At 41.9% G+C, this 24,624-nt stretch overlaps 1 protein-coding gene across 1 annotated transcript in view; it reads right to left on the reverse strand.

The window, feature by feature from the left end:
- Nucleotides 1-205: 205 nt before the first annotated feature.
- Nucleotides 206-24,624, reverse strand: part of LOC121676626 (basigin-like) — a 98,651-nt gene continuing 74,232 nt past the window's right edge. Inside the window, 3 exon segments of the mRNA XM_042053395.1 lie at nucleotides 206-675; nucleotides 678-957; nucleotides 1,921-2,068. Coding sequence (XP_041909329.1) covers nucleotides 413-675; nucleotides 678-957; nucleotides 1,921-2,068 — 691 coding nt within the window. The 3' untranslated portion in view covers nucleotides 206-412.

Consider the following 24,624-nt stretch of genomic DNA (forward strand, 5'->3'; position numbering starts at 1 on the left):
AGACACAGAACCCTCTTCCTGAACCCTCTGGTCAGATCAGGTCGTCTCCCAACAGCCACCAAAGCAGCTCCTCCCTCACCCCCACAAGCAGGTGGGACACAGCTGCACTCCCACCCCCCCCCTCCCCACTCTGTACCAACATGAAATAACCTAGGACAGAGACAGCCAGAGACCTAGACTACCAGGAACAAAGGATTTACATTTACAGGTAGAAAAACCCTCCCACAACTCTTTAAAAAAAAAAAAAAAAAAAGTGTCTTTTTTACTCTCCAACTTAAGTTTCTTTGGAAAGTGAAGTAACTGAATCGCAAGGACGCACTAGAATATTCCATGGTGCTATTTTACCAAAAAATTAGAAGAAAACAAAATTGTCCAGATGAGTTTTTCATCTACACATCACTTGGCCCCGCTCTTAGTTCGCGTTTCTCTGGCGGACGTTCTTGTCCTTGTGGTTTGTGGCATTGCTCTTCAGTGGTGCAGAGCCTCCATCATCATCATCAGGAACCTCACCTGGCTTCCTCCTCTTCTCATAGATGAAGATGATGGTGACAAGAATGAGGACTTCTGCCACAATGCCCAGAAAGGACCAGAGCGCTGCCAGGCGGCTGCGGACGCGCAGGTTCACCGTGGCATCCCCAGTGCCGAACGAGTTGGTGCCATTGCAGAAATAGTCACCTTGTCCTGCTCAATATCCAGTTTAAGGATGCGTAGCTCTGTCTTGTTGCCACTGGACTTGATGATGTATCACCCAGAGGCGTTCTCGAGGAGCCCATGGCCACTTTTGTGCCAGGACCAAGTGGTGACAGCAGGGAAAGAGGGATTCTTGCAGACCAGCACACCCGTGTCCCCCTCATTCCCATGCTCGGACTTCTTGTAGGCCACCACCTGGGGGGCAACCGAAATATTCACTTGTCCTCTTATCTGTGGGTTTGCTTCATAAACACACTCGTAGATGCCCTACTTAAATGGTGCAGCAGTATAATTAAATTAATAATTGCATCTTAATTGACACCTTATTGCTTGGTGTACTGTCTTGTTGAGCAACAAGTTAGACAAAGGCAATGCCTGTGCTATAAAATAGCACAAGCCCTTGACACAGATGTGAGCACTGGATCACAGCCATCAGTCACTGTTCACAGAACCACAGAATGGGTCAGGTTGGAAAGGACCACAAGGGGCCACCTGGTCCAACCTCCCTCCTCAAGCAGGGTCATCCCAGACCACAGGGCACAGGATTGCTTCTGTTTGTAAGCAGTGTCTCTGGTAACCTCTGGGGCCTACAAGAGCCCAGAATAACTTCCGCATGGAAATCCCTTTCGCTGATAGTTTCAAATGTGAGCTCACAGATATGCAACCAGCAGCTATGGATGGGTGACAGTGCAATTGAGGCATTAGAGGGGCCAGTGCCATTTTCTCTGCCAGTGCCTCCCCGCTTGGCATGTGGCTGCTGGGCCTCTTGGGACCAGGGTGTACAATGTACAGCTCAGTGATGTACCTTGAGACATGGGAAGGTGCTGATTTTGCTTATATCGGCAGACTTCTACAAGTCTCTCTTCTACTGAGTTCATGACTATTGGCCCAAAGAATACCTGTCTGCATAACCCTTTTCTATGAGGCTAGGAACTCTAAAGAGGAAACCATTTTGGATCCCACAATCTTCTACCAAAATGTTTGAAAGATGGACCGAGGAGAAAGACAGGTGTCCCTGCCACCAGAAATGACCCTGCCACCTAGCAACGCAGCAGAATCCTGAGCAGAGCTGTAGGGAAACGTGGTTTCTGTGCTTGCTCTCCCTGACTGAAAGAGTCCCCAGGGATTAACAGGAGGGAAGTAGTTCCTGGCTCCATTCCTGGAACAGCTCCCAGGGAACCATGGAGAAAGTACTGCTCATACTTGCACAGAATACCTTTGTGATGTTACCAGGTCCTGCTCAAAGAGAACTGGCTGTTCTGGGAGATAGAGCAGTTTGGTAAGGGATATGGGTGTTGGCATTTCCTGGGACAGGAGCACCTTTGTCAGCTGGGCAGTGTGGATATACTTGACCAGGTGGGACTGAAGCTCCAGGCTGCTGAAACAGAAGCTAGGAAGGATGGAATACCTTCTTTTTACTTCCGTGACCCCATGCACATCTGGGTATCTGTTCAAACAGTAGCAGCTTTTGTTTCTGCCTCCCTTGTGGTGATGAACTAGATCTTCAAAAGTTTATTTTGCAAAGAGAAGTTGTTAAAAGCTGAGCCACAGCCTTTCATTTGGGGAGTTGCAGAGTTACTGCTGGGATTCTGGCCGGTGGTTATGTAGGGGTACCATGAGTAGAGAGGTGGTAGCAGTTCATGCATGAATAGAGAGGAGAGGATAAGAATGTAGACCCTCAGTTATAGCAGTAGACAACACGACTCATGAAAGAGTTAACAGAATGGACTGTCAGCATGGATATGATTTATTCCCTCCATATAGCACTGTGGGAAGGCAAGGCACATGCAGAGGACGGGCTCTGTTTAGGGAGGGAGGGGATGAATGCTGCTAAGTGTTTGTGAAGGTTTTGATGGACATATGAATTATCCAAATTGCCACCTCCAGTTCTGGAATTAGAAGAGACAGACAAGTGTACGTGGCCATCTGTGCCTATGAGGCCAGGCAGTGTGTGTGGGAGCTGAGGGCTGAGCCCTGCTGGAATCCCTCCATCTGGCATGAGAATGCTCATGAGCCATTTGGATTGCACAGCAGGAAATGGGACTATGAGCACTGTTGGTATGGATTTCTAGGATGCCTCTCAGTGTCCAACACCTTGTGGTCAACCAGCTGGACACACATTCCACTGGTGGTCATTGCAAACTGGACCTGTAACCAATGGTCAAGGGGGGAAGCAACATTTTGTGTTTTACAGTATACAGAGAATGTTCCCAGAAACCACTTCTAATTCCAGGCAGGAAGAGCACATATTAGGAACACTGCTGTTGTCCCAAACTAGAAATTGATCTGCCATGGAGCCCCTGACTGAGGGTAGCTTGCCTGGCTTCAGCCTGAAGAGTGAGGTGGGGCTACAGATGGGCCGTATGAAGCATGGATAGTTGTCTCATAAGCATATGGAGAAAATGCTGGGATAGGGAGATTATCCATGGCAGACAGCAGGGTGTTGTCACACCTGCAGCCCAGCACAGATCTCCAGCCTGCAAGCATAGAACAAGGTGTACTGGAAGGTTTCATACCCTGCTGCCTGCTTCTGGAGTGTGACCGCCACTGGGGTTGTGGGGATTAATAAGGGCCAAAGCATGTCAGAGTTCTGAGCCAGGGCTGGATACCAACAATTTGTAACTTGGATGCAACGGTTGTGTTTCCTGAAAGCCAGGAGTGGCTTTCAGCTGATTCAGTGGATATGAATCAGTCTGTGTGTAGTGGTTTTGGTTCGAAATATCCATTACTTACTTATTTTTCTTCTGTGAGATAAGAATTAGGAGAAAGCAAAGCAAGCACATAACCTAAAAGAATATAAAGAAGTTTATTAACAGAACTAAAAGAAAAAAAATCAGAATCAGACTAAACCTTCAGAACACTTCTCTTCCTCCCACCTTTCTCCCTTCTCCCACTGACAACATAAAAATACAACCCTTGAGATTTTCAGTCAGTTTACCACCTCTATAATAATCTCTTTTTTCAGTTCACTTAGGGAGAGGAGTTTCTCTTGCTCATGCTGTGGAGACATCTCCATAAGAAACAGTTCTCTTGTGGCTTCAATGTCACAGCAACACAGCCGCCCGGGATGGTTCTCTGCTCGCATGTGAAAGTCCCTTCCCTCGACTTACAGCTTTCCCCACAACTGCTTTCGAGAGTTCAATCTTTTGCTAAAGGGGTACCATTTTAAGGATGAGCTGTTCAGAAGAAAAAGTTTCTCCTCATCTATCTCTGGGATCATCTTCATCTCTAGGAACAGAGGTCTTCTTCTTCCCTGGGAGCAAGGGTCTTCATCACTTTCATCTCTCTCTATTCAAGCTTCTCATCAAATCACAGCTACTTCAACATTTGCTTGTTTCAGCACAAGTACTTTTGCTCACAACTGCAGTTTGAATGCTCCACCCCCCATGCTTTCATGAAATTACAATGGGTACTCTGATGTATCATAGTCCATCACCATAGCTTTACAACAGAATTTCAGCTTCTAGGTTTGAAGCATCTCTTCTTTCTCCTTTCTCGGGGTTTCAGCTCTTCCTTCTTCACTGACTTTGGTGTCTTTATGGTGTTTTCTTCACATGCCTTCACCTTTCCCTTTCCTTTGACTTTGGAGAGGATTGATGTCTGCAGGCTTCATCTGTTCTGGAGGAATCTTACAGCACTAAAGGGTTAATCTCACCCAGCCCCACAGATGGAATTCGCTTATCGCTGTTGGTCACATGATCTTTGCTGGACAGCGGCCTCAGATGAATTTGGACCGCACTGGGTGAGGCCTTGCCAAGCCGCGCTGCGGGGCTGCCTGCACGGAGCAGGGCTGCGGGGGCCAGCCCGCATGGAGGAGGGCCGCAGATGGAACAGGGCCTCACGGCTCCGGGGTGGCTGTCTCCCAGCCGGCCCAGCCCTCACTGAGGGGCTGCGCCGGGTGCCCAGTGAGCAGAAGCAGCTGAGATCTCAGCCCAGCCATGCCACGGCCAACCTGGCCGGGCCACCCTGAGCAGGGCCTGGCCCAGCCCCACTGGGCCGCACCGCGGCCCCCAACTTTCCTGTCCAAAAGCTGGAAGCAAGAGAGCTTTTCCAGGGTTTGTTCGTTCTTAAATGGGGATCAGAGAGGCGTGTCAAGCTTCTTAAGTGGCTTAAAAAGTTGCCAGTATTCAAACTAGCCAGTTGATAGGTTCTGTCGGGTCTAGAGGAAGCTGTAAGCACCTCTTTGCAAAAGAATCACTTCTGTGGCTGATGGAGCCCTCCTTAACTAAATACCCAAACTATGCTAAACCATGACGCTGTGCTGTTTGGTTCTTGGAGCACAAGGATCCTTAGCCTTCTTTTTGTCAATATAAACAAATTTGTTTAGGCTTACTGAGCTGTATCTCAGCTTTTTATCTACTCGTCAGCCAGACCTCTAAGTTTCTGTTCTCAGAGCTGTATCTGCATGTCTTTGAGCAAGTGTACAAAACTTGTGGAGTATGAAAGAATAAGAAAAGAGCAGGTAATAAATAAATGGAATTTGTGAAATTATTAACTTGTCAGTTTAACATCAATTAAGAGAGAAATTCTGGAATGGAAAAAATCAAACCATCTGTAACATCTTGGAAAACATCAAAGAGCTGAGTAGCTGCCAACATGGTCCATTTGTTCAACCCAGTTCCCTTCTGTGACTGAGTAATTGGTCAGTGGATAAAAGAGGCACATTAGAAGTCACATTTTGAGATTAGTAGAGCTTTTGCTACCCCCTTGCATCACGCTTTTGCAAATACACACGTAAATTAAATTATGTGGTGAAAAGCCAAATGACTTGGATAATCTTGCTCAGAAAATTGATCTGATATCTGACACAACAGACACATCAAATGAGTTTTCACAGGGTCTTTTGACTGGAATAGGTAGTTGGCCTACTACTTACTATTTTAACAGCTAGCTAGAAGCAAGCAGACTTGTTTTATTGCTAAGTTAGTCCTCCAGCCTTGATAAAGGATATAATCAGAAACAAGGATAGGATTTAGAATCACAGAATGATTTGGGTTGGAAGGGACCTTTAAAAGTCATCAAGTCCAAACCTCCTGCAATAAGCAGGCACATCTTCAACTAGATCAGGTTGCTCAAAGCCCCATCCAACCGGACCTCGAATGTTTCCAGAGATGAGACATGTGCAACTTCTCTGGGGACCCTGTTCCTGTGCCTCACCACGCTTGTCATAAAAAAATTTCTTCCTTATATCTATTATAGCGTCATAAAATATCCTGACTTTGAAGGGACCCACAAGAATCATAGAGGTTCAACTCCTGGCGCTACACAGGATCACACCAACAGTCACACCATGTGCCTAAGAGCACTGTCCACATGCTTCTTGTCCAGTCGTCTGATCATTTTTGTGGCCCTCCTCTGAACACAATCCAACAGGTCCATGCCTTTCTTGTGCTGGGTTCCACAGAGCTGGATGCAGTACTCTGGGTGGGGTCTCACCAGAGTGGAGCAGAGGGGCAGAATCCCCCTCCTTACCTGCTGTCCACACTGCTTTGGATGTATACAGCCCAGGACACGTTTGGCTTTCTGGGCTGTGAGTAACACGGCTGGGACAGGTCTATCTTTTTCAGTCTAAGTCCTCCTCAGCAGGGCTACCCTCAATTCCTTCTCCTACCAGCTGTATTGATACCAGGGGCTGCCCTGACACAGGTGCAGCACCTTACAGTTTAGAGAGGGAAGTGTGAGGTGTTAAAGTCAGTTGAGAGCAAGTATGTGATGAGTGGTTCTGAAATCTTCCTGGAAAATGAGATGGGGAATTGTGGGACTTAGGATGTTGTATGACTCAGAAGCATGATGCTGGTTTTATCTGGCATGAGAAGGAAGCAAATGTTGTATCGATAAACATTTGTATTACCAGCAAAATACAGAATGTACTCCCAGTCTGCTCAACATTATTGAGGCCTTAGTCGTAGTGATATGTCCAGTAGTCTTCAGAGGAATATGGACTCCCTAGAGATTTTCTGACAAAGGAAGGCTGGAGTGATCATCTAGTTTAGAACTGGTGCTTTTAAATTAGAGAAGACTGAATGCAAAAGGTCTTAAATAACAACTGTTGTGAATCTGTTGGTCAACAAGCCTGTGATGCACAGGATGATAACTTTTGCAATGGGTTTGAATCACAGGAAGGAAGGTCCTTGTGTATTTTCATTCCCTTTCTTAAGCTAACTGGGAAGACTGTGTAAAACACTGGGAGGGATTGCTGGAGGAGTCTGGGGCACCTTTGCTTTGAAGAGCCCACAGAAGATATGAGGCTTAGTCTGGTGTTTTGTCTGTTTTATGAAGAATTAGTTATTTAACAATTGTCATTGTAACACATTGTTATATAAGGGCCAAAAGCCTAAAATATTAAGTAAAATTTCTTGTCTGGATATCAGGAGTCTTCCTGGCTGAATTTTAATCTGGGTAAGGAAAGAAAGACCTTCAGCCAGAGAGAAGCAAATGAAACGGGAGAATCCCAAGTCTGGGGCCATGCTTGTACTTTAGGCAAAAGGAGAAAGCATTGGAAATTCCATCATTCCAGGCATCCTCATGCTGTTTGCCGCCTTACATGCTGTCAGAATGGTTCCAGGTCTGACTGAAATATTGTACACTCTCTGACTCTTTGTACAGAGCCACATCCCATATGTTGGGAACCAGGTAAGGAGCACCTGTGCAGTGTAACACAGCTCTCAGGCTTCGGGGCAGCTGGTACCTGAGGAAAACAGGATATACTGGTGATACAAACCTGTTGCAAGCTAGATTTGAAGGTCAGCAGCTCAGACTCCCACTGCAATCCAGCTACTGTATTCCTTGGCTATTCCCTGACTGGTGACAGTTCTGATGGCAAGTGTCCTGGGTTGCAGTGTATTCTATTACCATCCTCATGAGCTGTTGAAATCAGGTGGGGCAGTGTTTCCTTGCCTCCTCCCCCCAGACTGTCTTTCTATTAATGGCCCATCATTGTCCTGCCGCATGACTCAGAGATAACTCCCTCTGGACTATCTTCTGTTAATGAGCCTCATCAACACTTGGCCTCATGACTCATTACCCCATTGTGAGATGCTCCACCCAGAGGGAGGAACCAAGCATTCCATCCTGGATATAATCTGAGATGCTGAACACCAGAGACAAGGCCTTCCCACTGGATTTCCAGAGGATAGGAGCTACATAGCCGCCACTGGACCCTCTGAGGAGGAGCAGACCCTTTTTCTACAGGATCACCACTTCAGAGGACTGCAGCCACCATTCTACCAGACTGCCACCACCACCCTGACTAACAGGGACTCAGGTTGCATCTTGACTCTGTCAGTTTGAACCAATGTTTTCTTTTAGTTTTTTTCCTTTTCTTTAATTTCCCCATTAAATTGTTATTCTGACTTGGTGCCTCCCACTGGTTTGTTTTCAAACTAGTACACAAGGTACCTAGGGAGATGAAAACCTCTTCTCTTATGGGCTTGGATTTTCAGGAGGTGGTGAATGTTTCAGAGATAGTTTCATGTCTTCCTTTTGCTGAAAGCGCAGGCCTGGTTAGCTATCACCATGAATTTTAGACAAACAGATAATGTGTGCCATGCCTGACCTGTCCATCATGCTCTGGAGTGTCATGTAGATTATGTACAACATGCATATGCAGACTATGCACCGAGTGAGGATTTTTTTCCCACACTAGTGTGATAGTGGGGTTATAGCCAGCCCACCTGAAAAAAGGGTCATCCAGCCCTTACCTAAGTCTGTGGTATTTTTCTGGGGTAATGTAATGATCCCCATTGCTGGTATGGTCTCCCGTAAGTATTGATACTGATTTTGGGGATGTGGTCTTCCCATGATTTGGTGCAGGAACTTAAAGTTTTGGGGATATTGCAACAAGGAACCTCTTTTTTTCTTCCTGATAAAAGTCTGCTGAAGCATGGCCAAATTACCAGGCTTCACAGTGCCCCTGCCCTGCTTAGGGAAGGCAGAACAGTTTGTGCAGGTCTCTGAGGAGCAGGAGCTTTTATAGCCACTGCATCCAGCTGAGCACATCTCTTCATTCCCATGCAGCTGTTGTGAGCTGGCCTGACTGCAGAGCCCACGCTGAGACTGTGGGGTACAAACAGCCATATAATTATTAATCTCTGTTAATGCCATCACTTGGCACAAGAACAGAGGAGTGGTTGTAGAGGATTTGGTAGCTTTTACCTAGTGCATAGCTAGAGCTCTTTAAAGCTTGTCTCAGTTAATAACCATCTAATGACCTTCAGAGGTCAGCATTTATTAGGAAGAGAGTAGTCAAGCAAAGTGTACAGGGACAAACTGCTACACTTTAAAAAGCCTGCCACCTGCATAAAAATCACTGTTTTCCCTCTGTCTGCTCTCTTTGGGGAGAAGAAACAGAACCACCCCAGGCTGAACTGCGTAGGGAAGAGGACATGGAGTTTAAAAACAGGCTATAAAAAAGAAAGAGAAGGGCTTTAGGAGAGGAAGAGAGCTATATGAGAGTGTGGTCAAGTAAAACCTGGAGATTTAAGCAGAATTCCCATGTCTTTGTTCCCCAGTAAGGGCTTGCAAAGTGCAGGGCCTTTCAAACTCTGTTGTCCTGGCAGGGTGTCTATCAGTTTTAAATGTCAGAATCACAAGACCTTCATGTTAGCTTGTGGTGTGGTGTCACTCCTGCTGCTGATATTTGCCTTTACAGAACATAACCCCATTACTGCCTATTTTTTAGGCCTGTGGTCTGGTCCTTCAGATCACAGCATGACTAAATTCTTGTTGAGATAACTTATCAGTATGCTACATCATGTTCTGTATTTTCCATGATTTACTCTCTAGTTTATGTGCTTTGACCAATTTCTACTGTCTACATGAGCAGTTTAATGTACAGATCTGCAGACCTAAGTTTACACTAAAAGCCTCCCAAAAAGTCCCAACTTTGCAGCTTCAGGGCAAAGATGCTTTTATCAGAAACAGCCAACTTCTGAAGTCTGTAGGAGACATACATAAGTGTGTGTTGTGGAGACTGCTTACTGAAACACAGGCCTTTGTTTATTGCCTTAGTGGAGCAAGTTAGGTGATGTTTATACTGAAAAGCTGCACTGAACTTCCACTGGGTGCAAGTACATGGGTGTGTGTGGGTTTTCTGTAGGAAGAGGCCTTGGCCCATGTTTTCTGGAGCTCTGTAGATGCTTGTAGACTCTATTACCAGTTTTTATTGAAGTTCAGAAAATAGGAGGGTGAGTGCCTAAGGTTCTTATGTGTGATTGCCTTCTCATTGCAGCGAAGTTGGACTAGGTGACCTTTACAGGTTTCTTCCAACCCATACTATTCCATGATTGTATGATTCCAGTCTAGCACATACCAAACATATCAGGAGCTGAGTGGTTAGAGTCCTGCATTTTGACATGGGAGGAGTTCAGATGGATGAAAGGCTGGAAAAACCTAAAAGCTAGTCTAAAGGACATTCACTATACATTGCTATTTAAAATTACACTTGATTAATTTAAACATCACTATGCACCACTGAGACTGGCTTCTTTGTTCTTCGGGGGTTTTGTTGGATTTTTTTGTTTATAACTTTGAAGTGGGAGGCTCTTTGTACCACCATATCTCAGGCACTTGTTATTTTATAGATGCTTGTAGCTTATCTGTAAAACTAAAAATACTTTTCCTAGACAGGAAAGCTCAGTTTTCTTCTATTTGTGTCAAACTTTTTTTTTTATTGTTCTAGTTGTGGCAGAGAGGAGAATGCTTTAACTCCTGCTATAAACAAACATGTCATTTCTGGGAGAGACTGAGCAGCTCTTCTAACTGAAATGTTGCTTACATCGTGGTACTTCATGTTTCTCTCTCTTGATAAAAAAAACCCAAGCACAGTTAGGATGAACATCTGTCTGCTCTCCTATTGTCCTCAGTGATCCATTGTCTTGAAGCTTTCTTCTACGTAAACAGCTGCATTTAACAGAACAGCAGTGATTTTACACTGACTTTGCTCTAGATTTGTGTGCCCCTAGTTCACAAAGGAAGAGAGGAAAGTTAATCACAGTAAATCTTCCTAAAGGTATTTCACTGAATAGTTCAAAATCAACTAAACTTCAATTAATTAGACCTGCATTCATATTGTTACTCTTATTTTTAAGGTGTTATAAGATGGATTTGGCATCAGAATAGATTATAAAATTGTAGATAATGGAGAAGAACTGAGGACTTCATATATCTAGCATGTATTCACACCAATACACATTCCACCTATTCCAGGCCAGGAGATCTTCAGTGGCAAATGCAATTTAGAGGGGTTTTTAACCTAATCCAATGGGTCAGGTACTAAGTATCAAAAAATTAGATTTAACTCTTTGCCATGAGGGACCCTCAAAGTTCATCTTAGATTTCTCATTTTGCAGCTCAAGGTTTAGTCTGAAAATAAGGGATGCTGTCACTGGGGACAGTGAAGTACTGTCTTCAGTGGCATCCTTTTCAAAATCATTAAAGGCATATGTTTTTCCTTTGGGGTTTGCATACACATGCATCACTTGTGTTGCTACCATAGTGTTAGAAAATATAACATCTTCAATTTAAAAAAATAAAATTATTGTTGGTTTGGTTAACTACATTTTGCTTTATAGTCAAAGGGAAGATTTTAGGCTGGTTAGAAGTAAGACCAGCTCAGGAATATCTGTGCCCAGGGGAGGTTTGTGCAAAGCTGCTCAAGGGGATGTGGAACCATGAGAACTTGGTGTTTTCATGGGTTAACTTTGCTTCTCACTGCCGGCTGATGAAGCTGATGAGGCTCTCCAGTGACTCTATACAGTGAGTGCCGCACCCACATTAGCAAAAATTTTCATGTTTGTTTTGCATTTTTAAGCAAAGTAACAGTGCAAGTCTATCTACACATCAGCAATGAGAAAATAATGAACTGCTGCTCACCTACTAATCAGCAGTAGTAGAAGCAGCAGCACTTCTGTCTCTTTAAGAAGAGCTTTTTTAATCTGGGGAGCTGTTCTGTGAGTGACCTCCTCAAGTCACTGTCTGAGACAAGAACCTAGCGTATGTGCTCTTCCTTGTGAGCTGGAAGTCACTTTAAATCTGCCAACACATTTGCTTAGCTTTCCTTATAGAGCAGAGCCAGCTGTTCTTCAGGGTCTCTGGAGTATCTGTATGTTCCCTTAAACTTTCCTTTCTGGCGAGAAAATAGGGGCAGTAGCTAGACCGTTTCCCATAGTAAAAGATTAACAACTTTGGGTATTATTACATTGCTCAGAGATGTCCGTGGTCATAGTTCAGTCCCTGCTTTTCATTACTTGAGGCTTCTCAGCCCTGTGCTCAGGCTCACCTCCTGGAGCAATGCTGGCTTGTGTCAGCCCCCCAACACAGCCCATCCACCCTTTGCTTGGGTGGTGCCACTTGAATGACAATTGATTCTTCTGTCATGACCCCCATCTCATCCAGGAAAGAGTGGAAGGGATTCTACTATCTGATATTAATTAGGAGTTAATGAGGCTTGTTTGAAGCCAGCAATGGAAGCAGCTAGTGATTAGAAGGGTTGTGAAAAGGGCTGTGCTGAGCCATTAGTCAGACAAAAAGAAGAGAACAAGTAATACTGATCGAGGGATTTTTTTCCCTTCTGTTTTCTAAGTATGAAATTCATGTTTAAGATTAAACTAAACCATTTTAGAAGTGAGATAGAACAGTTTTATGAAAGTTTAAAGGTACTAAACAGGAGACAGAGAAAATAAGAGGGGGAAAAATTTTATTCAGCTTGGTCACTGGCCATGGACTTCATTCCACCTTCTGTCGAAGGATGCGTGACCCTGTGCTCCTTGTCTCCTGGAATGACAATTGCTGAGACCAAGCCATCTTCTCCTGAGTGAATACACACATTTAGGCTTGTTCTTCCCCTCCTACTCTCAGCACAGTGAGAAATTAAATACCATACCCCTGAGCTGGGGTAGGATGGAGGGTAATTTCTGCGGGCTTCCATAGCCTGCTCTATCTGGCATGTCCACCAGCAACAGTGCTCGGGAATTTGAAGACAGAAATTAATGCAAGTGTGTGATATAATAAGCACAACTGGGCTGTTCAGTAGATTCCAGTATCATACTGGCATGAGAACATGTAGCCACAAGAGCGTTTTAAGCAAACTTAAGTATAATACAAGGGATTGGGGTTTTGTCATTTGCACTCTGGTGGTTTTTGTTTGTTTGGATTTTTTTCCCTCCCCAGATGTAACAGCTGACTGAGTAAAGTGAGGTTCCTGAAGTGTTTTCCCCCCCCTCCCCCTGCTTCCCCCAAATATGGAGAGTAATTTATGAAAAAAGTTGTTTAGAGAGGAATTTCAGAACTAAAATATTCACCTAGTGTCCAGATACTGGGTAAAAGAATTTTCAGTTAGTGATGCTTATTTTTGTCTTCAATCAATGCCTTTTTCAAATGGACAGAATCCTCAAAGTAAGTCCTGTGTTTTTCATGTTTCTGAATACAAAATACTTGTGGATTTTTTTTTCCCTTTTCAAGTGCTTAAATTATTTTAAATAATTTCTTCTATAAACATTCGTATTCATGCATTGATGTGCCTGATCATGCAATGAAAGTGGCTACAAAGTCAGCCAAAGCAAATTTAATTTTCTCTTTTATGAATAAAAATACCTAAATATTTGTCCAGTTCAGACAGAGACATTGTCTTTCCTTATTTTACTGTGCTACTTTGACTGGTTCCATTGTTTGTTACGTTCCTGCTGCATTTAGAAGATCCTAACATTTTAATAGTCAAGAAGAAAGTGAGTGAGGGATGCTAATGAATGCCTTTATTGGAAAATACAATGTGTATTATTATAGGCTTCCTGTGAATGCTAGTATTCCAACAGGAGCCCTGGACCTGCCAGTCAGTGGTGCCAAGACCTCTCTTTCTCTAGAACTTATTTTAATAATTTTCTTGGACTTGAAGTAATGAACTGAATATAATATTCAAGTAGTGTTAAGTATCATGATTTTATGTAAATGACATTGCATTTTCACTTCTTTTTTCCTTTCTTAATGAAGCCTATTTTTGACTGCTATGCACTAAACAGGCTCCCTTAGTGAGCCGCAGAGTGACAGCATGCAAGTCTTTCGAGGGGAATGTGAAATGTGGATCAGAAATTATCTGTATGTGGCTTGTTTTTTCTCCTTACCACTCTTTATTGCCTTGTATTCAATTTTCATTGCCATGTTTATTTTGGCTGTCTTCATAACCCTCCTGCGACCTCTGTCATCAGGATGGTATTTTTTTTCCCTGCCTCGTGTATCTCCTCTGTTTACTTCACAGAACTGAACAAGACCAATGTTGATCTGAAGGTCTATTCACAGCTATGTTTACTGGCAGTATTTTCCCATGACAAAATTTTTGTTTTCTTTTCTCTGGCATTTAACCAGTTCCTAGTGCATAACAGGACTTAATTTTCTATCCAGTTACCCTGCTTTCCCCTCTACAATTTTTTTTAATAGTTCTGTCCAGAATTAGCTTTATATATGTGGAAACTGCTTTTAGACATTTCAGTAGTGTTTTCCATGAACTTAGGTTTCTAAGGAGGATCTCTGGATCCACTGCACCCAAAAGAAGGAAACATATATCCAGCCTAGGATATTTAAGGCAAACACTCTTGGTCATGCCATGCCACATTACCATCAGATATTCTTCTGGAGTTACCTCCCAGAGTTGAGGATGAGGAAGACTCTTCCTCAGAACACCAGGGACATGCTCTTTTTAAAGTGACAAAACTGCTGCAGTGAGTTAGGTGGTCTGAATTCTTCCACTGTCAAGGATACCTGCCTCTAAACACTCAAGTTAGCCAAGTTAATTCTACCTAAAGGTTTGCCTTGTCTCTGAAATGGGGCTTGCTCCATGTGGTGAGTCAGTGTCAACTTTTGTAGGACAAGGAGGGAAGCCCTGAAAATATTGATTGCTCTCATCTGATAGACCTCCAGTGCAGCAGGAGGTTACAGAAGTTTATTCTGCTTGGCAGCTGTCTGCCTAGGGATCTTCTGTAACCTGGATCATTCAGCCACGAAAGGGTTGCTCAGAAAAATTCTACTGAGTTGTCTTTTATGTTTTTATATACAGAGACACAATTCTTACCCTTACTAGCAAACACCAACTGTGACCTTATAATAAAACATTTAGGGATTGAAGTGATCCTCAGACTCTTGCCTGCATTATGAAAAGTGTGCTGGAAAATGGAGAGAATGGAGCTGCTTCATTAGGTGAAATTTGTGGACTTTGTGTAGGGAACAGATCTTACAAAGATGAGGCTGTGAATATATCTGATACCTGGGTATTGCAGCAGCTTTCAGGAGAGAGGAATTTAGGCTCAGTGTAAAACCCTGACTGAAATGGAAAACAAACTATGCAAGATCTAGGATCATGCCTCTAGTTTGCCAGGGCTGTGAATGTTTAACTAACAAGGAAAATACCTTCCTTGTTTTGTGAACATTTTAAAAGGGTCTATTTGTTACAGTCTGGAGTAAAGGAAGTAAGTATATGGCTGTCTTGTTTTCCATCTATTCCTTGATAACTCTTATCAAACAACATTTGACATATGTGGGACTCAGCAAGAAAACTTCAGACGTTTTTGTTTTTTGGCTGCTACTCATGTACCAGGGAAGTGGCACATTGACACTGAGTGGCAGACAAACTTGCCTATAGCAAAATGCAGCTGCTCACAGATATGTAGAAATGAGACAGCAGCATAAGTGGCATGTTAGGAGAAAGCACCAGGAATGTTCATGGAGTTTTGGAGTTATCTGATCTATGTAACTGGAATATTGGATGCTTGTTTTTAATGAGTGATTTGCTTGGCCCACCTGAAGGTTTTCTAGGTGATAAACATAACTGAACACCAGTTTTCTGCTGGAATACTGCAAGTACATTAAGAAATTGTCTATCATAACTGAAATAGTACTGAATGCCTATAGCATCCTTTTAGGATAACCCCCCTCTGTGGGTTTCATTGATTTATTTTTTATAGTTATGATGCATTCAGTTGTAACACATCTCATACAGCTTGCATAATTCAACCATATAATAGTAAGTTTCATGAAAATTGAAAATACTTAAAATACTCTGTATAATAAAATATTATCAGGTACTGGTTAATTTAAAGGCTGGAGAATAACAGTGTGAATTTAAGTTTATTTTCTAGGTGAATATTAATATTTTTTGTCTCTTGTAACAAAAGGCAAGTCTGTTTTCAATTTAATGGACCCTAACAGAAGACTCTGAAATGTCAGCCCCCAATGACTTTAGCATTATAAGTTCAGATACTATTTTTTGACAATATGAACTCAAACCCAATATCTCTTTCTCCTAGGGGAAAGAAAGGAGAGACTTGAACCACAAGAAATTCAATCTGCCCTATACTGAGGAACTCTACCAAATCAAGCAGCTCCCTCACAGGACTGCTACTGATTTGTCCAGATTTTATCCAGCAGTTGTGTCAGTTCTGTGTCTTCACATTCTTAATTGTGGTGGTATTCCTGTTTAAATAGCTAAGGATAGCCTTTATGGATACCTAGAAAGCAAAGGGAACCATTTTTTTGCCCCAAAAGAAAACCTTCTGTGATCAGAGAACTGGACTAGCAGAAACTGCCCACTCAAATGATTGCCTCCATAGGGCATAAGTGCACGTACGGAAAGAGTTGGGCAAGAGAGAGGTTCTTTTAATGCCCTGGTGAATCAGCCATGGTTATGAGGAGATAGTTCTTCAGATGTGCTGTCAGAGTGAAGCATAATGTTCTTCAACTTCTGGTATTTGTTATGTCTCAGTAAATATTCTGGTAAGGACGCAAGGCACTTTTTTAACAGCTTAATATCTCTTTCTGTTTTATTCCTCTGCTTTTTGAAATGGAGCTACTTATCATGTGAGTTAATTAATTTTTAAAGTCTTAGCCAGCTGTAGCTTCATATCTCACTTTGAAACTAAATTCCATTATAAAAGTGCTGTTTCAAACTTGTCTGAATTTTTCCATCTCCCTTCGCTCCTCCTTTAAGTGCCACAACTGCTATATGGATTGCTATATGGATCTCTTCAGTTCTTAATGATGGCTTCTGAGACAAACATTATTTTTGGGCCAAAAATAACTCAACATGAAATTTGGGTTAAGCTAATACTTCTATCTATTGCTAAGTCAAAGAGGTTGCAACCTTTATTTCAGCATTATCTGTACATGTCTTTCTTAAACTCTTTCCCAATTTCTGTTTGAAGAAAATAAATTGTAATTGAGCAAACTTGTTTATGAGTTTTTGAGGTTAAATATTTTCAGAGCCATGTTTTGTTGATTTGAATAGGCTTTTTTGAACAGTGGCCTACTTAAAATAACATTTACTGTTGAGAATCATTTATCATTTGACTTGGCGAATGAAAATGTGCGTTGCGCTTTCGAGCACGTCTCCATTTGGTTGCTTGCACTTCCAACCTTCTTTTAAAACCACATTCAGATTTACCACAGCATGTAAGTAGAACAGTGGCATGTTCAAGGGTGATGTGCCATGACACCTGGAGAAGTTGCTTCTGCACACGAGTACCTCTTGCCTGGGCTGAATCCCAGCTAGTGCGTGAATAACATGATAGCCAGGGACAGCCACAGCCTTCAGCTGCTGCCTTCCCCCTTTGTGTTTAGAACTGTTTGCCCTCCAAAGTTATTTAGGATGGAAATTGTGCTTCACTGTTTTCCTATGCGGAATTCAGCATTCTCAAAGCGTTGCTGTGATGCTGCTGATGGCAGTGCTGTGTTGTCACCTGGCACCAGTGCAGACAGCTCTCAGCTTGATTCAAGGTGAAGGCTCCTGCCTACTCGAGGAGGAGGAAAGGACTGACCTTGTACCTCCAGGCTGTTTATTGCACAGAGACCAGTTACCCACAGTCAAATCTGTGGCTGCAGCAGTGATTTCGTTAGCACTGGCTTTAACTGGATTCTCTCACATCCTGGAATGAGATTTAACAGCAACTGAGATGTACTGAAATTTGAAATACCTCTGTTTAAAGGCAGAATTTGGGAGACAACTGGGTGGGATTTTTAGTATTTTAGGTAAACAAACAAATATATTCAGCATTCCACTGAGTCCCTTGGCATGATGAACATCCATTATAGCACTGGATTTTAAACATTAGCAGCTATTGAAATTGTCTTCTATAATAGACCATCTGTAAGCCAGAAATAATTAAAAAGTTAAAGAAATATATGTTGTTTGAAATGGGGAACATTCTTGGATAGCAAAGCCTATAGGAGAAAAGTATCAAAAATACTGTTTGCTTTTTGTGAGAATTGTCTCATCAGTTCATTACCTCTGAATTTACTTGTTCAGTATAACATTTTTCTTCAATACTGTTTTATCTTTGGGTTTTTTTCTGCCCTCTAAGAAAGGTCTGTATCATTTCTCATTCAGCATTCTGAAAATTCTCCTATGGGAACCTGAAATTTCAGCTTCTTTACAATTCTGTTATAATATGAAAAATTGAAATTCAGCAACAGATGCAAAATCTCAGAGATGTTGTATCAGCTGACCTCTGCCTTTTGGTAGCATTTGAGTCTTGTCCAGATGTAAAATAGGAAGAACATAGTGATGGAAACTTCATTTCCTTGAGATGGAACAGTTCTAAATGCCATTTGGACTCCACCAGACTACTAGAAGTACCAGCAGGTGCCTCCTATTTGTATTTTAAAGCAAAAGAGCAGTGACTGTGTTGTCTGAAGGGTCTGATTATCTTTGTGTAGGTATATTAGAGTGATGCTCTGGGTCCTGCTCTTCTTGATTCCTGGATCAGAGCACTTAAGAGCCAATAGGAGAGTCCAAGACAAAATGTAATCCCTGAGAGAACTGGGGGACTCATAAAAAGAAGACTAGACTAGCACACAACTTGGGCTTGGGGGTCCCAGCCTTGGCCTCAAGTTTTAAGAAATAATAATTGTACACATCAACGCTTGTTGCTTAATTGTTACAGATTAAAATAAATGTTCTAAAATAAAACATCACTTAATGTTCTTCTTTGGGTTAATGGTTTGGTAATTAAAGAAGTGCCTTAAGGAGTCTCAAAGAAGTTCTAGGCTTCTGAAAAGTTTTGGAAATGTCTCAATTTCACATTTTCTCAGAGATTAGCATTTGGGGATAAAGCCTGGGAAAGAAAAGAGGGTAATTTTGCTGACATCAGCATATGGATAATAATTTTTGGTGGGGTTTTTTGTGGGCTTTTTTATTTTGAGGATTCTGAGTTACTTTTGGGAAACCATCTTATTTTTCTCGCCTTTGCAAATTGGAAACTGGAGTAGATTGAATTGATGTTGGAGTACTTGCAGAAACTATTATTTTTCACAGTTTATTAGTTTTAAATGCAAAATAACCATTTGTCTTGAAATGGAATTATTTACTTAAGGTCAAACTAATCCTTTAAATTGTTAAAAAAAAATTATTTTTCTGTGAACAGAACAGCTTTAAATTCGTTTTTGACAGCTGTAAAAATGCTTATGTTTTCTATTCTCCATGCCAAGGCTCATATATAAAAAGAGAACTTCCCAGTAATGTTCTTTGCACAGAGAGAAACCCATTCTCCCAATTCTGATTAGCAGTTTATTTTTCAAATCCTCTGGGAGGTCTTGGAATTTCCTTGTTCTCGCTATTAAAATATTTAAATTCACCTGTATAACTAGGTTTTTTACAAAAGAAAAGTGTTCCTGTTCAGATCCAGGACTCAAAATCCTGTAACAAATACTAGATGTTGCTTAGCAGCCTTAATAGGCTTTTGCAATCAAGCCACCAAAAAAAAAAAAAATCATTTGTGTGAGACTTCTGGAACATGAGGACAACAAAAAAGTGTAAAATTGCTTGTTTTCAGTAAACTAATTCACTTTAAGAATCTGAAAGTGAGTTTACCACTTTTCCTATTAAATTCTGCAAATATTTTGGCCTCTTCAAGTATTTAGCTTGCTAAGTGATGCCTGAATTTGGCTTGTTCTGAACCAAAGTATTTTTGCCTCTTGTGAGATCACAGAAATTGATTCATTTAAGTAGAATAGTTGTCATATTCTTTTCTCTGTCTAAACCCTAATTCCAATTTCTTCCATGAGTGTTCATTTTATTTTAGGAAAAATTTATCATCTAAGATGATGAAAGCTACAATTTTCTCTGCAAGCTGTCAAACAACAGTTCTATTATCCTGTCATTTGCACATGAATAAAATGTCTGTTAGAACTAATAATAAATTTGCCTTCATTTTAGTGTAACTGGTGGTTTCTTGCTATCTCAAGGAAGACTGCAGAATACTACAGGAAGTGCAACTGAGCAGGCAGTGATAATGTCATTTTAGCCCATCTTCATTTACATGGGAACCCCATCACAATCTGGAAATGTTTATTAATGTATATGAAGTATGGGAAATTAAGGTCTGCCCCAACTGAAATAATGTTTATTTAACTACTATGACTTAAGGGTGGTAATATGTGAGTTTGTGTGAACTCCTGTGGACTGCTGGGTGAATAAATAAACAATGTGGCAGAGGTTTCACAGTAAATTTATCACTGCTATTTGCTTTTTGTTGTGTTGGGTTTTTTTTCTCTTCTTCTTGCTGTGAATATTCCTAAAAGACAGGATTTTTTTTATGTTCCCTTGAATGTTAGAGAGAGATAGCCTTGTGAGCATGCCCAGTGTAAATACATAAATATTTCTATTTCAGATTCTCTTTTGGGTTTGGGAATGAGATTATTCAAGGGGAGGAGGGGAGAAGGGAAAGCATGCAGTCAGAAAAGATTAAACGCTCTTTGATCACAGGCAGCAGGACTGCTCTTCCCTTGCTGTGTCCTGCAGCTCTGACTTTCAAGTCCTAGAGCTGAGAAATGCACAGCTTCCACTTCTCTTTCTCCAGCAGCAGCTGTTGCTACCTGAAACGTGGAGGTCTGGATTTACAGGGAGATTTGGAGCAGGACTGCCTTGCCAGGGTGCAGGCCGCAATCTGAGAGCAAGCACATGGCCTCCACAGCCCTGCACAGGTACCTGATCTTTGGGGGACCTCAGCTGAAATTAGGACTGTAAAAAGTCATCCTGTGATGTCCCACCTTGTCATGGAGTTTGTTTTGAGAGAGTTCTATATAAAGCTGTAAAAACTTGCAAATGACTGAACTGTCTTGCACAATTCTCCAGCTGGTGGCTTTTTGTGTAGTGTGTCCCTGGGCTCATGCAGACCCTTGGCATTTGGGGAATGCCAGCAGATATTTTTACTCCCTATGTAGTAGATGGTATAGCTGGGTGCCACAGAACAGACAGGAGGCATCCTGGCCAGGCTATGGGAAATGCTAAAGTCAGGGATACATCCTGAGCTGTGTCCCTAAGACAGCTAATTTGTTTGTGCCTCCACTTGTAATTCATGGCCCCAAGAAAGGAGCTAAAACTTTCCTTTCAGAAATAAAATAGGATAAACTTTGAAACTGGTGATTGCATTATTTTTTTCTCCAGTGTCTGGAGTAGTCATTCAAAGCCAACCATCTCTCTTCCCTGCTGTATTGCCTTAGACTGGCTTGTAGGTGGCACTCCTTTGGATCTGAGTTGATTACCTCTCTCTGTACTACTATAATCTCAGCTGCATGGGAACTACACAGAATCTCTACCCAAATATTTATGGAATTGTCCAGGAAGGCAGGAAATCTCTCTTTGGGCAGATCTTGACTAAATCCTCAGTCAGAGATCTGGCTTCTGAGCAAATATGAAGGGAGAGATGGGCAGGGGAGAGCAGGGCAGGGAAGGACTGACATAAATGCTGTGTCACTGGGTCACACTGGATCAGGCCAAAGGATTGTCTGGGCAGGGATCTCTGTCTCAGAGCATACCAGTCACCACCCCAAATCCATGTTGCAGCTTGCTTTCTGACAGCTCTGCTAATCCTTCTTCTAAGTGATGTGTAAATGATACAGTTCCAAACATGAGGCTGCTTTGGGCCAGCAGCAGAAAAACTGAGAGGACAGAGCAGCATCTGCTGAGATCTTACTGTTCTGTATCACCGCTGTGTTTTGTAGGAGGTAAAGAACATGAACCTACTTCTGAGCTTCCTATACTGACAAGAAAAAATTACAGCAGGCAATCAGAGACAGAGCAGCCTTTGCCATCCAAGGAGAGTTTCATGGAATTCATCAAACTATATTCAGTACACGGGTAACAGTCAAATAAATGTTTAATATAAAGGATCTAAAATAACTCTGCCCTAACCCACCTTGTGAAATAGTGTAATTTCTGGTATGTTTTAGGTTACTGCTCAATGTTGCAAGTATACATGCACTTTGAAAAAACTATTTCAAGTCTCTAGTAAATATATAAATTGGTGGGGCATGCATGACAGAGACGAAGGTTTCAATTACTTCCATGTCATTAATATTTTTCTTAAATTTGCATTTCCTATTTATTTTTTTCTTACTGCAAACATGAAAAGGAATCCCAGGCAAAGTTCAGATTTCTAAGATGTGTTGGTATGTCCTTCAGCCCTTGTTGTCTCCAATCCCTTTTTAAACCACTGCTAGTACAGCAAGCAGAGATGCTTGATTAGAAATGTGGATCTTGGGTTGTTTAGAGAATTGTAGAGTTAAACTGTCAGTCATGAATAAAAGTTCATTTTTTTTAATATTAACAGAAGTAGTTGCAAAGCCTTTTGATCTGTATAGCCCATGTAGGGCATAGAAATGGTACAGATTGAAGTACGAAACAATAAGTCAATAAAAATCCTAAGAAAATGGACAGTTTTTATCTGTGGCAAAAACTATCAAACTTTTAAGTGTGTAATTAAAGTTTGTCTTTTGGTTATAATAAAGGAGCAGTTGAGTGTCAAGGCTGTGCCTGTGTGCACGACCAGCACACTTCAGTCATGGACTCCTTGGCTGGATCAAGAACTCTGAGGCTCCTCATAAGCACAGGTGAGATAACTGCTGGCTTAAGACAAGGAACTGATTTGGAACAGGGTAATTGACTGCCCAGATAGACACCTTTTCAGCAAAGTATTTGATTAATTGGTGCAAGAACTCCTCTCTAGGTGGGAAAGTCAGAATGACCTGAAGAGTCCTTCCAGGCAGCTCCTGCTGTTCCTGGGTCAATTCTTGTGCTTGACCATTTTAACATCCCAGGTGGCCAATTGTGTTTTTCCTTCCACAGGCTCCACTAGAGGTTCCTGTTGCAAAATTAAGCACATATACAGTGCTCCTAAATGGTCAGTAGAAACTCTTACAGATGCAGAAATGGCCAAGTAGAACAAACTGGTTTTGCCTGTAGTTACAGTGATCTGTAGCAATGGGTCCAGTATGGGCTGGAGTGGTCATGTAGGACCATGGGTTACCAGAATTCAGGAAAACAGTGGTTCAGGGAGTCTCACAAAATCTAGTCAAAGATTCTTGCAAGAGCTTCCTGGTGCCACCTGGACAGCAACCAGACACCCTGTTCAAGAGTTCGATCCCACTCATCAGTCTTATGCTATGCCAAGATCCCTGGAGGCTGGTTAGGTTTTTATAACAAAACACTCTTTCCATGGCTGCCTAAGTAATATTACCTCAGGAACTTCCAGCCCTTTAAAATGTGCTGTCCAGATAGTCCTGAAGTCTAGATTAGTCTTTGTGCCTTGATGAATGTTTCACAGTCCTGGTTTGAGCTGAAGTTTAGAGGTTCTGAGCTCCATAGTGACTCATGTAGGTTGCCTGGAAGTACTGAACCCTGGTTCTGTGAAAACTTTCGGACTTCACCTTTAGCGAGTGATAGTAAAAAATTTTCATCACAATAGAAATGAAACTAGAATCTCTTCCAATTTCTCCATCAAGTCTTGTCTGACATAAAATGTTCTCACAAAAATGTCAACTTTTTTTAGCCATCACCAGATATCTCAAAAATCATTTGAAACTGGGTATTTGATGGAAAACTTGGAGTGAGGGATTCATGAACAACTTAGAGGCAACAGTAGAAGAAGTTTCAAAGAGTAGAATTATTTGAATTTATTACTTACTGACAGTTTAGGTGTGTGTCTGTTTTTAGTTGTTTATATTCAGATTTGTATGACACCCACTTACTAGAATATTCTAAGTTACCAGAATAAGAAGTTGAGCAATTTTGCTTGCTGGACCAGTTGATCTAAATTCCATTCCTTCTCCCCTTGGTTTGGGCTGAAAAGGATGTAGAGGTGGTGTCTCATGTCTTAGATATATTCTTTTATTTATTCTTTTTTCAGTAGGAAAGATAAAATTACTTGCATGCAGCATGCTTCATCACTGACCTTAAAAAGAACTTGTATGACGAAGGTAAATATGTATATGACTGTGCCAGTTTGGACAAATTTGGAGGAAAATATCCTCTGATAGAAGGCAGGTTACAACCATCCACCACCGGGTTTGGGAAAAAAAGAAAAAAGAAAGTGATAAAAAACTATTTATTTAACAAACACACAGGAAAAGGATAATAATGCTAAATAATAAAACCTCTCACTGTGGAGAGAAAACCTGGGAAGATTTCAGAGTCCTTCTGTAGGTGTGGTCTCTCTCGTCCTCCTCAGAGCTGGGTGGGTGTGGGCCCACCTCCGGGGCCTTGGTGGAGAATTCTCCCAGTGTTTTCTGATGTTGAAACAGTCCAGAAGAGAAGAAGGGAAACGCCAAAGTCCCAGGAAAACAAAGTTCAACTCTCCATCTCCCTCTGGAGAAAAGGAGCCAAAAGCTGGCTGAAAAGCAAGAAGGGTGCTTCCTCCACTCTTGCTGCTGCAGAAGCAGAGGAGTGTGTGTCTGTGTCCTTGAATAACTGCTACTGCTTTGAAAAGTTCACTTGGTTTTTTCCTCTCCCCCCTCTCAGGCTCAGTTTAAAGGCACAGAAAGGCACAAAGTTAATTTCTGGGCACAGAGCAGCAATAGGGGGTACACATCATAAAGTCACCCCAAGACTATGACCAGCTACTGATGTTCACTAGAAAAAATATTGTATAATAAGTTCTTGAAGTATGCTTATCTTTTCAA

Source organism: Corvus kubaryi, unplaced genomic scaffold (assembly GCF_017639235.1).
Source record: "Corvus kubaryi isolate FWS band 111438036 unplaced genomic scaffold, C.kubaryi_AGA036_p1.0 split1-131, whole genome shotgun sequence".
Lineage (NCBI taxonomy): Eukaryota > Metazoa > Chordata > Aves > Passeriformes > Corvidae > Corvus > Corvus kubaryi.